At 48.1% G+C, this 17,482-nt stretch overlaps 1 protein-coding gene across 12 annotated transcripts in view; it reads right to left on the reverse strand.

Moving 5' to 3' along the window:
• LOC137431267 (uncharacterized) overlaps nt 1–17,482 on the reverse strand; it is an 88,953-nt gene that overhangs the window by 40,407 nt on the left and 31,064 nt on the right. For all 12 annotated transcript variants that reach the window (XM_068122389.2, XM_078781760.1, XM_078781764.1 and 9 more), the window contains exon 8: nt 9,820–9,898. In XM_068122389.2, the coding sequence (XP_067978490.2) occupies nt 9,820–9,898 (79 nt within the window). The remainder of the gene's footprint in view (nt 1–9,819; nt 9,899–17,482) is intronic.

Raw genomic sequence — 17,482 nt, forward strand, 5'->3', positions numbered from 1 at the left:
CTGCCAGTGCACAGCCTCTGTATCACCAAAACTCCTGCCGTGCCTCCTCGTGGTGACACACGGTCACGAGGCACGTTGCGAACCTTGGCTAATGTACAGGGAATCTCGGAGGAACATCGGCCCTCAGAAATGTGACATACAGGCCCATCTGCATGTGGATATTCCCTGGTGTCCCATCATCCAGCTCTCAGCAATGGGTTAAACAGCACTCACTGCCTTGTGAGTCAGGCTCTGGTGTGTCCAAGGCTAAGGTAGCCAAACCCTATAAAAATATTGCATATTGTTACGGATTCGTCACTTCCGTTGTGGTGGTTTGCATCCACTGTAAATATTTCTGATTCTATGTACTATTATTGTTTTCAAAAGGTTTATTGTCCATGAACTGTTTTCAAAAGGTAAAAAAGTTAATGTTAAAAGAAACAGGAAACCGGATCGGGAACCGGACGACGAAGAAGAAGAGGAGAGAGAAAGAGGGCGGAGCGAGGGAGTCGGACAAGAAAGCCGAGTTGCTCAGAGTTCGGAAGCGAACGTTGTCGAAAGGGAGTCACGAGCGAACTTTCGGCTTTCCGGGAAAGGGATTCCTGCGAGAGAGTTGTCATCGCTGTGACCGATCAACCTGCGTGTCAGGTTTTTGGCGGTGGATTCCGAGGAGAATTATCGCCGGGCCGTTACATCTCAAGAACGGGTCGTCGGCCATTTTGACTCGCGCGCTTCGAGCAAGGTCTTTGCTTCGTCAGCCGTTTTCACCGCTTTCAGACGTATCTGGCGTGTGTGTGTGCATCGTGGCTTGAAGATTAATTTGCAGTTCGCCGACTGGGAGCCGTGAAAATCCATACCCGAGGGTGTGATTTCCCAGTCGCCTGGAGGGCGCCTTTGGATATTCGTCACCTTGAGGGCGCCCTTTGTGCAGCTTCGGCTGTGTGACTGTACTTGCCATCCGCACGGGATTCTGGTCTCGATTGGACATCGTTCTGGCGATCGCTGGAGCGAAGCAACGTTGGCTTGAAGCCGGGAATAAGAGACATTGGGGAATGTTCTTGTTTCACTCACTTGGAGCACAGTGAGTTCTATATTACAAAAATGATGGTACCATCATAGGACATATTGATTGTACTATTGAATACTATTATTGGGTTGGTCCCTGGTGTTGGGTGCAGTACAATACTATACAGTCCCTGGTGTTGGGCTAACGGCTAAGGTGCAGGCTTAGGATCCTAGGATCCTGGGTTCGAATCCCGGTCAATCGCTGAATTAATGCCAGGGGGGTTGACTCAGCCTGTCATCCTTCCGAGGTCGGCAAATTGAGTACCAGTTCACTGGTAATTCCCCGCTTGTCGTTAAAGGCGGCAAAAAGGGTTGGCGTCAGGAAGGGCATCCGGCCGTAAAACATTGCTTCAAAAAGGGGACCGAAAAACAACAACAACCACAGTTCCCGAAAAAGGCCAACCCCCGCTTGCGGGGAAAAATGGCCTCTCAAGGTGGTTTTTAAAAACATTTTTTATTGAATACTATTATTGTTGTAATGTTATTCTTGTGTGATCTTAATACAATATTTGTTTGCGAGTAACAATTGGGGTGGCTTCTCCATTGATCTTTGACATACAGAAAAACACATTTTTCTGCCGTGACTCCTCTCGGGGCTCGGAGGTACACCGTGACCACTGACCAGGGGGTCGGGGAGGAGCACGTAACAGAAATTGGGGGCTCGTCCAATTGGCTCGGGGGCTCGAAATTGGGATCCTCGACCGGGATTAAATTCCCTGATAACATTCGTCCGGGATAGAATTCCCTAACATTCCCAGAATTCCCAAATTTGGAATTTTTCTGACATTCCCAAATTTTTCAAAAAATTTGGAAATTTTTGTGTGAAGTTTAGTAGGTGCTAACTAATAGTCACCATGGTGTTTGACGCAGAACAGTTTGCGGCGTCCCCTAATGAGGCACAGTTCCAAGCGTTAAAAAAATCGGACCTCTTGATATTGGCCCGACATTTTAACTTGGCGGTCCGAGTTAATATGAAGAAAGCAGAGATGCAGACATTGGCGGTAGAATCTCTGGTGGGACAGGGAACATGGACAGAGGTAGCCTTGGATTGGTTACCCGAGGAAAAAGAAAATGTGGATCTCCGGAAAATGGAGATGCAACTGCAGAGCCAGGAAAGGTTAAAAGCAGAGGAAAGGAGAGCTGCAAGAGAACTCGAGGAGAGAAGAGCAGAGGAAAGGAGAGCTGAAGAAGAACGAAGAGCAGAGGAAAGAGCAGAGGAAAGGAGAGCTGAAAAGGAACTCGAGGAGAGAAGAGCAGAGGGAAGGAGAGCTGAAGAAGAAAGAAGAGCAAAGGAAAGAGCAGAGGAAAGGAAAGCCGAAAGGGAGTTAAAGGAACGTGACATGGAGTATCAGAAAGAAGTTAAACTCAAGGAGCTGGAATTAATGGGAGAACGGGGAGAAGTAGCATCCATGCCGGCTGGTTCGACAACTAGTCAGAACACCTGGGATGTTGGTAGGCATGTGAAGCTGGTTCCACCCTTCAATGAAAAGGAGGTAGCCAAGTTTTTTTTACACTTTGAGAAAGTGGCTCAAATGCTAAAATGGCCTGTGGGGTCCTGGACTATGTTCGTGCAAAGTGTTCTGGTGGGTAAAGCTCAAGATATATTTTTGGCTTTACCGATTGACAAATGTACAGATTATGAGGAAGTGAAGAAAGCCATTCTCATAGCCTATGAATTGGTTCCTGAAGCTTACTGGCAAAAAATTTTCGGAATGCCAGGAAGAGTGAGAGTGAGACCCATGTGGAGTTTGCCAGAATGAAGGAAACCATGTTTGATCGGTGGTGTGATTCGAAATGGGTTGGGAAAGACTTCAAACGGTTGCGACAATTGATCTTGGTGGAGGAATTCAAACAGTGTGTCCACGTGGACATTAAAGTACATCTGGAGGAAAAGAAGGTCCCAGAGTTGTATGAGGCAGCAACCGTGGCAGATGACTATGCCTTGACACACAGGATGGGGTTCCACAAACCTAACTTCCCGCCGAGAGTTAGCCCGGGGAGTTATGTTACATCCGGTGCGGAGAACGAATATTCATGGGGGCGGCCTAGAGATGACTATGAGGACAAATCTGATACCGTGACTTTTAGGTATCAGAAGACTACAGTTCCAAGACAGACTTATCTTCCGGGGGGCTCGAGGCAGACCACGAGTTTTCCCTCCGGGCCTTCTTGCGCTTTTTGCAAGAAACCTGGACATTTGATGTCCCAATGTTTTTCCCTGGAAAGGAAAAATCAGGAGCGGAGTCAGACTAGTACAACTCCGAATGCATTGGCAAATGCGAGAAATCGTCCTTGGAGGACAGTGCCTTGTGAAGGTTCCCATGTCAAAGTTACGGCATCACAGAATGACCTTGTTCAAGAGGGTTACAAACCTTTTATTTCAGAGGGGTTTGTGTCACTGGATGGAGACTTGACTAACCAGACCTGTGAGGGTATTGAGGGACACAGGAGCACATCAATCTTTGATGCTTGAGGGCATTTTGCCATTGTCAGAGAAGACGGCAAATGGTGTTAGTGTTCTTTTACAGGGGGTTGGTGGCTGTGTTAAAGCCCCACTTCATGTCATCCATTTGGAGTCTGATTTGGTGTCAGGACCGGTCACCGTAGGGTTACAAGCCACTCTACCTGTAGAGGGAATATCTTTTGTTATCGGGAACGATTTGGCCGGTGGTCAAGTTTATGGTAACCCGATGTTTGTTGAAAAGCCTAGTATGGAAAATAACACCACACAGTTAGAGCCGGAGATTCCGGGTATCTTTCCATCCTGTGCCGTGACTCGTGCTATGGGTAGGAAGCGCTCTGAATAGAAGAGGAAGGTACGGACGTCACGCTTTGCACAGACACTTCGTGTCAAGTACCTTGAAACTAAGTGTTAGCGCACACGAGTCATGAATGGAGGCAATGTTGGCAAGCTCTTTGTAGGTGGACTGAACTTCCACACAAAGGAAGATGTTCTGGACTCTGTCTTCGGCAAATATGGACCACTCTTGGAAGTGCGGCTGACAAGAGACAGGGAGACGCAAAAGTCGAGAGGGTTTGGCTTTGTCACGTTTGAAAACACAAAGGACGCCAAAGATGCAGAAAAGGATTTGAATGGCAAGGATTGGGATGGTCGGACCATAACAGTAGAGAAGGCAGGCCATGGGCGTCGAAGGGGCTACAGAGGAAGAAAACGTGGAGGTAGTTTCAGGGGTGGCTATGGCTCCCGGGGTGGGAGTAGTAGTTTTGGTGGTGGCTGCAGTGAAGATTACTATGGAGGCTCCCAGAGTTACGGCAGCTCCCGAAGGGATGATTATCAGGGTAGTGGCCGAGAAGGAGACCGATATTCCAGTGACTACAGCGACAAGCGCTCCAACCGTGATTATTATGAAAGTTAGGAAGAGTTTGAAGCACTGAATGCTGCGGAGCAGCCGAGCCAAGATTCCTATACGGATTAACCATGAACTCCACGTTCCTAAAGGCGTCCATGTAGTGAATACTTCCAGGCCTCACCACCCAACCACCATGAAACCTGGCTCTCAGCTCAGCCTCCTTCAAAAAGTGCTATAGATTTGCTTTGTTTTGGATTTTTGATCACAACCCCTTAACCTTCATTCAAAAAATGTTTTTGCCTGCAAAGAAAGTTTTCACTAGGTTCAAACTTTTTCTTGTGGGGTGGAAGTGTTACGGATTCGTCACTTAAGTTGTGGTGGTTTGCATCCACTGTAAATATTTCTGATTCCATGTACTATTATTGTTTTCAAAAGGTTTATTGTCCATGAACTGTTTTCAAAAGGTAAAAAAGTTAATAGTCCAGTCATTCTAGCGAACGTTTACCCCTAACCCACCACTAATTGCAAGAGAAAAAAAATGATATTTTTCTGAAACCTGTTGATCCTCTGAACAAATACATAAAATTATACTCAATTATAATGAGTGGATCATACTTTATTTTCAGATTGAACGAGAGCCGTGAACGAGAGGTGGAGTGACGCTTGCAGTGAGAGATTTGATCAGTGTGCTGAGGACAGTTAAACGCTGTGGTCATTGTGAATGTAAGTCGTATTATATTTAATTTATGATTGTTTAAGGTTTTATTTTTATTTTTAAAAGCAGTTTTTTAACATTTAATTTTATAATAAACATGTTCAAATTTTGTATTTTTATGAACCTATACATTTATAGTAGGACAACACAGGGAATAAAATGTAATCCTAAGTTCCCTCTCTTTTCAGCAACATGGGTGATATCGACTGTGTCTTCTGTAAGAAACCCCTCTCCAGTGATCCAACCAGTACACTGACGGATAAAGGTTGTACGAGGATTGAAGAAGCTGGACGTGAGTGTGGTGAAGAAGTCCCAAGTCCATCCAGGACAGGCAGTTCATACAGATTGTCGTAGGGTGTTCTGCAATGTGAGAGATATTGAACTTTCTCTGAAGCAAAAACGTGTTTCGTCTGAGGCAGACAAAGGGAGGTGCCTTCGTTCAATGGATTCAGCGTTTGACTACAGAACTCAGTGTCTTTTCTGTGGTAATCCTGACAAGTACCAGGGGAGGAAAAAGGACCATATGTTGATCCAGGTTAAGACATTCGACTTCCAAAATCATGTGTCTGCTGACTGTGAAAATCGATCTGACAACTGGTCGGGTACTGTGAGGAGCAGAATGGCATTTGTTGGTGATCTACATGCAGCAGATGCGGTATACCATAAGGTGTGAAGTGTTAACTTTCATACAAAGAAACAGATACCACTCAAATTCCAATCGGAAGAGGCGTCCATCAAAAAAGCAGAAGCTTGGTCGACCCAAGGACCAGATCAGACATGAAGCGTTCCTGAAGGTGGCAAAGTACCTTGAGGAAAATGATGAGGAACTAACCACAATTAGTGATTTAATTGGGAAAATGGAGGAGCGTACAGTTCCAGCAGAGCTCAATGATGCAGGCGACTTGTTTGACGGTCTGATGTCGGGTGACCAAGCAGTGTCAGACATCGAGTCATCGAAGGTGATGGAGGTCATTGGAGACAAAATCAATTAGGTGATTGATACAATAAGGCATCAACGGACAGCGAGACTGTGGTTACAATACATGGAAATGGTGGACATTATCCATTTTTTTCTGAAATCTGAAAGAACAGGGGATTGGATGCTTCACTTGCATATCCTGCGCGCCATGCTTCCATATCTTGCAGCTTCCGGTCACAGGCACTACACAAAGTGCCTGCACATATATCTGCAACTGATGACCAAGTTACCAAAGGACCATCCAGAAGTACATCAGAAATTTCTCCAAGGATTCCAAGTTGTCCGACGGAGCGACAGATACTGGGCTGGTCTGTCTACAGATTTAGTCATCAAACAAGTACTTATGAGAAGTCTGAAGACATCAGATGGTCTGACCAGGGGACGAGGGATGACAGAGACACAACGCTCAGTCTGGGTCATGGCTAGTCCTTTCTTTGCAGAGGTGAACAACGCCCTCCAACACCTCACTGATGTGATGTATGTGACAAGTGAACAGCACAAGGATCTATCAACGTCTAGACAGAAGAATGATGTAGCCGATACCCAGAAAATGCTTGAGTTTCTTCATGAGAGGGATCCCTTTCAAGACGACGATACTCTTCACAACATTTTCACTGGTATAGTTTTCCCCAGACAACGGTGAATGTTGATGAGGCGAAAACTGTGGGAGAAAGGCTCTTGGGCCAGATGAGTGGTAAACGTGTGCTTGAATACAGCTTCCAGAAGAAGAAGGGTCAAGCCATAACTATGGACTCAGAGTCTGCAATGAAGACACCAGACGGAGACATCAATATCGACCCTCAGTTACTCTTCCAGAGACTTGTGATCGCTGGCACTGAAGTAGGAGACTTATCCAAAGCACTCCTTTGTGAGTTATGCACATATCCTCCATCTTTGTTCGAGACCAAATATGCCTTGCTGTCCGCCAATAAGCCAGCGTTAGCCTCAGCAATCAAATCCTTGGCACCTGCCGATACTGCACAACCGTCCGATATACAATACGTACTCGATGGCGGTGCCCTATTGCAGCGCATACCGTGGCAGTCAGGTGAACAGTACAAGGATATTCTTGACCGCTACCTGAAATATGTTAGTAGGCATTACGGGCATGCTATCGTCGTGTTTGATGGCTATCGTGAAGGTCCCTCAACGAAAGACTGTGCCCATCAGAAAAGGGGTGAGCGACCATCAATGAAGGTATCTTTTTCTCAAACCATGACGCTTTCTGTCAAGAAGGAAGAGTTTCTTCGGAACAAGGAGAACAAGCAACAATTCATAGACATTCTTGGTAAGAAACTGGAAGAATCTCATTGTGAAGTGCTTCATGCGAGTGGGGATGCGGACCTACTCATAGCAACAACTGCAGTTTGTAGCTCTTCAAAATCCAACACTGTTCTTGTTGGCGAAGACACTGACTTGTTGATACTACTGTGCTACTATTTTCGCAAGAATACTGCGCACACTCTCTACTTAATGTCGGAGCCGAAAAAGGGTTCATTGAATCCAAGACAATACTTGGACATTGGCAAAATCAGAGAGGCTCTGGGTGATACTGTCTGTGAAAACATTCTCTTCATCCATGCGTACCTGGGATGCGACACGACATCAAGGGTCTATGGGATCGGCAAAGGCACTGGACTCAAACTGTTCAAGGACAATGAAATGTTCCAGCAAGAGGCCCGAATGTTCGGCAATAAAGAGTCAACACAGGATGAGGTCATTGCTGCAGGAGACAGAGCAATGGTTTGTGTGTACGGAGGCAAACCATCAGACAATTTGAACGAATTGAGGGTAGCAAAATGTCATGCTAAGGTGACAACAAACAAAACATCGTTGCACCCACGGGTACTTCTGCCCACGAGCTCAGCTTCCAAATATCACAGCCTACGGGTATTCCAACAGGTTCAGGAGTGGAAAGGACACAAACTCAACCCGCTTGACTGGGGATGGAGGATCATGGACACCAGGATGATCCCTATGCATTCTGACCTCGCTGCAGCACCAGACTATCTCCTAAAGCTGGTTAGGTGTTCTTGCAAGGGTGGTTGCAGTGATAAACGTTGTGGTTGTCGGAAACTTGGGCTGCCTTGCACATTTGCATGTAGGGAGTGCAGAGGTATTTGTGCAAATGCAGACGAATCAGTGGACGTTTTCGAGAATGCTGATGATAGTGACCATGGAAGAGACGAAGTGACGTGTTAAATATTGTGAACGGACAGAAGGACATTGGGTACAAATAGTTGTGGTAGTGTATTCAAACATGGTTAAATAAATAATTTAGAGTTGATTTGGTGTATTATTAAGAGTGATATTGTCATATAATTAATTTCCAAACATTGCGGTAGTCCGAAAAGTTCCCAAATCGGAAAGGACCTGAAAAACCATGTTCCACTCAATATATTTAAGTATAATTTTGGGCAGATATTTAGTAGACATCAAGGTCTCAGAAAAGTATTACTTCGTTTCTCTTGCAATTAGTGGCGGGTCCATTCACATTTTGACTTGACTATAATGTTAAAAGAAACAGGAAACTAGATCGGGAAGTGGGCGACGAAGAAGAAGAGGAGAGAGAAAGAGGGTGGAGCGAGGGAGTCGGACAAGAAAGCCGAGTTGCTCCGAGTTCGGAAGCGAACGTTTTCGAATGGGAGTCACCAGCGAACTTTCGGGTTTCCGGGAAAGGGATTCCTGCGAGAGAGTTGTCATCGCTGGACGCTGTGACCGATCAACCTGCGTGTCAGGTTTTTGGCGGTGGATTCCGAGGAGAATTATCGCCGGGCCGTTATGTCTCAAGAACGGGTCGTCGGCCATTTTGACTCGCGCACTTCGCGCGTCGAGCAAGGTCTTTGCTTCGTCAGCCGTTTTCACCGCTTTCAGACGTAACTGGCGTGTGTGTGTGTGTGTGTGCACCGTGGCTTGAAGATTAATTTGTTGGTTCGCCGACTGGGAGCCGTGAAAGTCCATACCCGAGGGTGTGATTACCCAGACGCCTGGAGGGCGCCTTTGGATATTCCAGTCACCTTGAGGGCGCCTTTGTGCAGCTTCGGCTGTGTGACTGTACTTGCCATCCGCAAGGGATTCTGGTCTCGCTTGGACATCGTTCTGGCGATCGCTGGAGTGAAGCAACGTTGGCTTGAAGCCGGGAATAAGAGACATTGGGGAATGTTCTTGTTTCACTCACTTGGAGCACAGTGAGTTCTATCAAAAATGATGGTACCATCATAGGAGATATTGATTGTACTATTGAATACTATTATTGTTGTACTGTTATTCTTGTGTGATCTTAATACAATATTTGTTTGTAAGTAACAATTGGGGTGGCTTCTCCATTGATCTTTGACATACAGAATAACACATTTTTCTGCCGGGACTCCTCTCGGGGCTCGGAAGTACACCGTGACCAGGGGGTCGGGGAGGAGCACGTAACAATATATGTATGTACATATATATGCGATTCTGATTCATTCATTCATTCTCTCTCAGAGGGTATCTTAATTTCATTTGGGCAACGCTGAGGTTAAAGCACTCTTTGCATGGGTAAATCTGTCCTCCTTCCCTTCTTCCCCACACCTCCAAAGATGTATATGCAGTGTATCTCCACCTCCCCACCCCTTCCCCTCTCCTCAACCTTTCCAGCAACAAGGCACGCGACGACTATTTTATCTGTCAGTGAAGTGCTGGGCAGGCTCTTAGATTCTAAAATAACAGTCAAAAACTAATGTTAAGCCTTTAAAAAGTTAAACCAAAAGCAGTCAAGCACCCCTAAATCATACCAACTGGTGTTGTCCTCTTCATGGCCCTTCTAGCTTGAGATGCTTTGATCAGGTCATCTCCTTCATCAGTCGGAATTACCTGCCAGGAGAAAAGAAAACAAAGGGTCAATTTACAATGATAAATACCGTAGGACACAGCAGATTAATAATAATTTAAAAAAATAAATAAAACACCTAGGTATCCGAGATGCTAGCCCCTTAATAGAGTTGTAAAAATGAAGCTAATTTTCTTTATTTCCTTCATTGAAAGCAACATGTATAAAGAAAACATTTAAATATCTGAAGGAGGCTGAATACCATAAAGCAAGCTTGTAGCAGGAACACCCTTACACACACACAGATAACATTCAAAAACAAAAAATGATGAAATCACATAAAACTACATGTGTGTGTGTGTGTGTGTGTGTGTGTGTGTGTGTGTGTGTGTGTGTGTGTGTGTGTGTGTGTGTGTGTGTGTGTGTGTGTGTGTATATATATATATATATATATATATATATATATATATATATATATATATATATATATATATATATACAGTATATATATATACACAAAGAATTAAGTTAAGCACCCCCCCCGTTTTTTTACAACCTCGCACATTACAAGTTTGTTGTCGTCAAAACAGTGTAATATACCCATGATATTGCTATATTTTCTGGAGAAGTGATATTATGGTCACATAAAAACATAACAATCATGCCGTTTTCAATATTTTATTCTGAATAATTTAAGGTGAAATTTTTTGGGAATTTTAGGCATATTTTCACCTCAATTTAAGTATGGAGCTATAGGTCCATCACGGACAGTGTGGATGACGTTTATGTTTTCTAACGTACAGTCATTGTTCTGAGAAGACCTCTAGCGATCTTTGCGTCAATAACGTGTGTAGGACCCACGTGATCGGATCACTGACTCAACCCTACGTCTCATAGACCCTGTAAGCCGTCGTATGCGTTGCTGTGGCAGGTTGTTCCATTCCCGATGTAATGCACGTTCCAATTCATCCAGATTGGCTATTGGAGGGACCATCTTCGCAATTTGTCGTCCCAACATGTCCCAAACGTGCTCGAGGGGGTTCAGGTCAGGACTGTACGCAGGCCAGGGGATGGTTGTCACAGCACCTTGCTCCAGCAAGGCTCGGACGCGTCTCGCACGGTGAGGCCTGGCGTTGTCATCCATGAAGATGGGTCTGCTGGCGAGGGTGTGGTCATCGAAGTGCGGGATTACGGTGGTATTCAGGATTTCCTCGGCATATCGCTCTCCGTTGAGGTTACCTCGCACAGTTATCAGGTCCAACTTACAGTCATGGGAGAAGCATCCCCAGACCATAATCGAGCCACCACCAAAGGGTACCGTTGGTTGAATGTTTTTAGGCGCATACGCGGTGTTTTTGTGGCGCCACACCCGAACACGCCCATCTGTCACGTACAGCAAGAACCGGCTTTCATCCGACCAATGAACTCGCCTCCAAGACCGGATGTTCCATCCACGTCGCGCTAGGCACCATGCCAAACGCTCCCTCCGATGTCGTTCGAGTAGCCTTGGACGCTTGATCACTCGTCTTGACCTTAAACCGGCCGATTTCAGGCGGTTCCTCACGGTACGGTGACATGGCCTTCTGTTGGGCAGCCAGTTGTCCTTCAGGAAATGGCTCGAGGCGAAGGGATATCGTCGCACCAGTCTCAAAAGCGCTCTATCTTGGCGGACTGTTGTCACGCGAGGTCTTCCAGACCTTGGGCGGTCCTTCACCGCATCCGTTTCCTGGTGTTTCTGCACCAACCGACTGATCACCGAATGGTGGTAACCAAACGTTCGAGCTACAGCTTTTCTGGACATTCCGGACTCGATCATGCCTATTATCCGCCATCGTTCTCCGTCCGACAACCGTCTACGAGCCACCATTACGAGAAAATGACCATGTAACCCCCACACGAGCTCAGGCGTGACTTGCAATAACCCGTGATGATAGTGCATTTACAGAAAATCACGACCATGTGGATGATAACACGTGCTGCACGAGCGATGGGCGTCACAGATGAGTGCACTCATCTGCATTTCATCAATGGATAATTGCTAATGTCATACCAATCATTATTTGATCTCACATACCTTAGAATATATGCCAATGTATACATATACACAAATAATATATATTAGGGGGTGCTTACCTTAATTCGTTGTGTAGGGGTGCTTAACTTAATTCTTTGTGTATATATATATATATATATATATATATATATATATATATATATATATATATATATATATATATATATATATATATATATTGTTGCGGATATGGGATTTGCATCCATCCATATCCGCTTGTAAATATTCCCCTATTTCCTCAATACTTCCCAACTCTCCCCAATCCCCCATTCCCTAGTCCCATTTTCTGTAAACAACACTTTGTAGACCCGACCTCCCCCTATTTCCCCCATTAAATGTCGCATCCAGGTCCACCGCATCTCATGTAGACAACTATAGGACATCTTGCTAGTTATTCTTAGTCTATGTCAGTTAAGGATTCGTTTCCATTAATTCTGACCCTTCATTGCACCAGAATGCGATTGTATGGCACCGTTAGGAAGTTTAGGACCTCCCAATACCTCCCCGCAGCTCTTCCTCACAGTTCTATTCAGCAGCAACAACATCAACAACAACAACAACAACAACAACAACAACAACAACAACAACAACAACGAGCGCAGGGAGTGCGCGTCCTCACTCCGGCTTGGTTGGTAGGAGTGGTGGGAGGGCACCAGGCCTTCCCAACGAGCCGCCATCGGACATGTGCTCGACGGGGTTACCCAACAGGGGCAGAACATGGCTCCCTGTCGGCTCCTCGTCAAGGGCGGAGCCTGGTAACCCCCGCACTCAATGGAAGCAGCGGACCGGCCCCAGTTGGGGCGGAACCAACCAGCCGAGGGCATGTCACTCCCCGTTGAGCATGCGCAGTGAGAGAGAGGTGACGTCAGATGCACGCTGAGCTTGGAGCAAGAAAGACGTACCCTCCGAGCGCTGTGAGACCTCCCTGCATCTTTGGACCGTGCTTTATCCTGTCCCCGAGCCAAGGTGCACCTTGTGCCATCGACCTACCTGTCCATTCCTGCCATCAACCCCTGTGTGAGTCTACCTTGTCCGTTTGTCCATGGTCTGTCTGGGAATAAATAAGACTGTATTTAAGTGCCCATCTCTTCTGTGTCTTTACCTCACTCTGCCTTGTAATCTACCCCTTTTCTCCACCACTGTAATTACACCCTCCTCCGGAGGTCTTGAGAACTGTACCCCCTTGCGTCGTTTCATCTTTCCCAGTCGTCGTGTCCTTTCCATCATTGATTTAGCATAGCGCGATTTGGCCAACGTTAGAATCAGGTGTAGTTTGTTAATGGTTCGAACTGCGGGTTACTAAACACGCTCGGTAACCTAAAACCGTAGCTCGAACGGCCGTCTCTTCCCTGTCTCACGACCGAGCGTTGCACTCAGGTCCCGGGAAGGCCATTCCGACTTTCTGGCCCGAATACCCTGGCGGCGCTGCGGGCGGGAGGGAGCGTTGGGACGACCAGGAACGGAGAGTGGTTAGTAGAAGGAACGGCGGGTTAATCTCCGCAGGGCAACGAGGGAAGCCCTCTCCGGTTCCGTAACAATTGGTGTCTGGGAGTGGAATTTCGAGTCCCGCACTAAAAATTTTGTGCTTTTTGTGGAAAATTTGGTCAAAATTGGAGCACCCGATATTTAGTTGAAAAAAAATAAAAATAATAATAATAATAAAATTTGAAAGTTGCGCTATGGGAGATCAAGACGGCTGGGTTCCGGTAGAGGAGAGTGAGGCAGGGTCGATCCAGGACCAAATTGAGGGACATGAGGAGAGCGAAGCAGTGAGGGTGGCAGGTTCGCAAAATGGCAGCGCTAGGCATGGGGAAGAGGAGCGCGAACAACAGGTCGGCGCCGCGCAGGGGATTGCGGTAGCGGTACCCGTGCCGCCGATGGACATGCAAGTCCTCATGGCGCAAATAGGGGCCCTGTTGGCCCAGAATAGCGAGAAATTGAGGGATGACATGGGAAACCAGATCGGGGGTTTAAGGAATGACATGGGGTCCAATAGCAAGAAATTAAGGAATGACATGGGGTCCAACAGCGAGAAATTGAGGGAGGACATGGGGGCCCAGATCGGAGGGTTAGGGAGTAGAATAGAGGGATTAGGAAACAAATTTGAGGGGTTAGACAATAGATTAGGGGAAATACAGGAGGGGTTAACGGGGGTAGAAAACAGAATGGCCGCTCAAGAGAATCAAATGGAAGGGATGAAAAAGGGGTTAGAGGGGTTAGAAAACAGTATGGAAGGCAAATTGAGGGACATGAGGGACCAAGCGGAAAGGGAAGTTAAACAAATGGGGCAGCAGATAGAGGGGGTCAGAATGGGGGTAGAAACTAAATTGGATGCTCACAGGGAGGAAATGGAGCAGATGAGGGTGGCATCTGGGCAGGAGATGCAAGTGATGGGAGGGGAGATCAGAAGAGGTGTGAGTGAGGAGGTCGGAGGAGTGCGCGAGGAGGTGAGGCACTGTGAGGAGCGCATGGAGAAGGAGGTGAGAAAGGGGACTGTAAAATTGCAAGGTGGTATAGAGGAGTTGACGCTGGGAGTAGAACAGCTGACAGTGGGACAAAAGGAGTTGAGGGACCAGGTAAAGAAGAACACAGCGGTAATAGAGGGGTTAAAATCAACACAGAAGGAGATGAAAAAGGACGTAGGGGTAATTAAAAAAAGAGTGTCAGACGGTACATGAGGACCTGACGAGGAAAATGAACGAGGTGGTAGAGGTGATGGAGGTTAAAGAGCGGGAGGTGCGGGAGCACATAGAAAAAAACTAAGGTGGAGTTAGAGGAAGAACTTAAGGGGGCGCACGAGGAGATGAAGGAGGTGAAGCAGAAATTAGAAGTGGAAGAAGGGGTGAGCGAAATTAAGAAGCGACGGAGAGGGGATAAGAAAGAGATAAAAGAGGAAGTAAAAGAATTGGTCCAAAGTCTGTGTTTGGATCGTGATGATGTGCTCATTAACCGGATGAGGGATTCGCAGGTGATGGAGGAGAAGCGAAGAGAAAGAGGACCCGGTGTAAGTGGTGACCAATATGGTCGTGCGTATGATGCGCCAGGTGATTTAATAAGCTTGGGGGTCGAGATGGACCCGGATGTCCGTGAGAGGCCAAGAGTGAGGTGTATGGCTGGTCCGGAGTGTATGGAACGAGGGTGCGAGCAAGAGGGTCCGGTGATGGGAGAGGTGCGAGGTGTGAGTGAGCAAGGTTGTGGTGGTATGGAATGGGTAGTGGGTTGCAGAAGCGTGACCCATGCATCGACACCAACAGGGGTAGTTTTTAGAGGGACAGGGGAGGCACGGGAGCCCCTTGGGGGTAATGTACTGTGGGGGCCCGGCCGGTTCGGCCCCGCGCTGACCCCGCAAGGGGCGACGCACGGGGTCCGGCAGGCGGGCAACGACTCACATACGAGGTGGTCCCACAAGGTCCCACTCGCGCCGTATGACGGCAAGAGTGATCTACGAGCGTACCTGGGTGGGTAAGGGTGGCATCCCTGCCACCCTTCCCATGATGGGGGCAAATGCGATATAGTTTATGGGGTGGCTATGACAACCGAGCCAGGGAGGGCTTGGTTATATTGATAGGGACTAGAGGTGACTATAGGTGACAAGATTTAAGTAGGAGACTTGGTACCTGTAGTGGGGACGTAGTAGCTTAGTGGATAATAATGACGAGGGAGCGTAATAGTTTAAAGGGGCGACTGGGAAGCGCAAGTTCCAGAGGGGAGTAGTTAGATCAAATGATGCCGTGTGAGTGTTGGAGGTGTATTCAGAAGCATATTGTGAGAAGTGTGAGATGAGTGACATTGTGTTGAGTGAATGAGCTTGCATGGAGTGCAAGTGACGAACAGGTGTGTGGAACGCTTGGTGGGTACGTCCGAGGGGCAGCCGGGGGGTGTGTCCGTGGTGCAGCTGTTGGGTATGTCCGTGGTGCAGCCGATGGGTGTGTCCATGATGCCGCCGGTGCGTGTGTCCGTGGTGCCGCCGGTGCGCGTGTCCATGGTGCAGCCGATGGGTTTGTCCATGGTGCCGCCGGTGCGTGTGTCCGTGGTGCAACCGGTGGGTGTGTCCGTGGTGCCGCCGGTGCGCGTGTCCGTGGTGCAGCTGATGGGTGTGCCCATGGTGCCGCCGGTGCGCGTGTCCGTGGTGCAGCCGGTGGGTGTGTCCGTGGTGCCGCCGGTGCGCGTGTCCGTGGTGCAGCCGATGGGTTTGTCCATGGTGCCGCCGGTGCGTGTGTCCGTGGTGCAGCCGGTGGGTGTGTCCGTGGTGCTGCCGGTGCGCATGTCCATGGTGCAGCCGATGGGTGTGTCCGTGGTGCCGCCCGGTGCGCATGTCCGTGGTGCAGCCGATGGGTGTGTCCATGGTGCCGCCGGTGCGTGTGTCCGTGGTGCCGCCGGTGCGTGTGTCCGTGGTGCAGCCCGTGGGTGCGTCCGTGGTGCAGCCGATGGGTGCGTCCGTGGTGCAGCCGATGGGTGCCTCTCGGGCTTGGTGTAATGAGGAATTGCTAGGCAATGCTTGAGGTGATTGTGAATTGGTTTTGAGCGTGGAAGTGTATGGAGCAGTGCATGAGGAACGATTGTGGTTGTGCATTGTATTGAATGATTGAAGGAGCTTTGGGGGAGAGAAGGGTGCAGGCGGCACCAAGTATGAGAGCACAGGTGTGCAAGTACAGGTGTGTGGAATATATGGAGCAGAGAATGAGTGGTGTGGAGAGAGTTGGAGTAAGTGGTACGGAGTGGTGTGCATGGTGCGAAGGTGTGGATGGGGGAAGAGTGGACCCCTTTCACGAGTACCCGGGGAGGGTAGTTTAAAGAGTAGTTAGAAGGTATAGGTAAATTGTGGTTGGATATTGGCATTTGTGGTGTGGTTGCGGAATGGTATTGTGGATGGGTGCATTGGTGTGGTGAAATTGGCTGGTCGTGTGGCCTGTTAGTATGAGTGTGAATGGTTGGGCACTCCGCCACTGTTAGATGTCGGCCAGGTGAGGCCGCAGGTGGGCTCTGGGAGCCGTTAGTGTCAGTGGGTGCCTGAGGATCCCGGGTGTGGATCGGGCAGCCCGTGCCAGAGAGGGCACCGAGAGGGTGAGAGTGCGAGAGGGCCTTCCCCAGTTAGTTAGGTTAGGGTGAGGAGCAGGTGAGCTCGGTAGGCAACAACAGTGGTGGAGGTGTGCAGGTGGGCGGACCTGCTGGGAGCGTCACACGACCCAGCCACCGAAATTGTGCGGGAGCACCGAGTGTTGAATCGGGGAGTGAGACCCAAATTGATGGTGTGCACCACAGATGGTCAATGGGATTTTGGTTCTTCGAACCACATAGAGTAATGAGGGCCAATGGTTTGGCAGGAGAAAGACCCCGGGTAATGTAAAGTTGTTAAAGTCATTTAGGAAATAGTTAGGATTGATGAACCTGTCGCACCATACGCAGCCACTTGCCTGAGGTGATGATGATGACTCCACACCTGTGTTTTCTTTGTTTTGTGTTGCAGGAAATGAGAATTGCTGTTTGGATTTGTGAGACGCATCACGACGTGGATGAGACATTGGGGTGATTCCATCTCTCCCTCCTTAGGAGG

The sequence above is a fragment of the Myxine glutinosa genome, chromosome 7 (genome assembly GCF_964187855.1).
Source record: "Myxine glutinosa chromosome 7, kmMyxGlut1.1, whole genome shotgun sequence".
Classification (NCBI taxonomy): Eukaryota; Metazoa; Chordata; class Myxini; order Myxiniformes; family Myxinidae; genus Myxine; species Myxine glutinosa.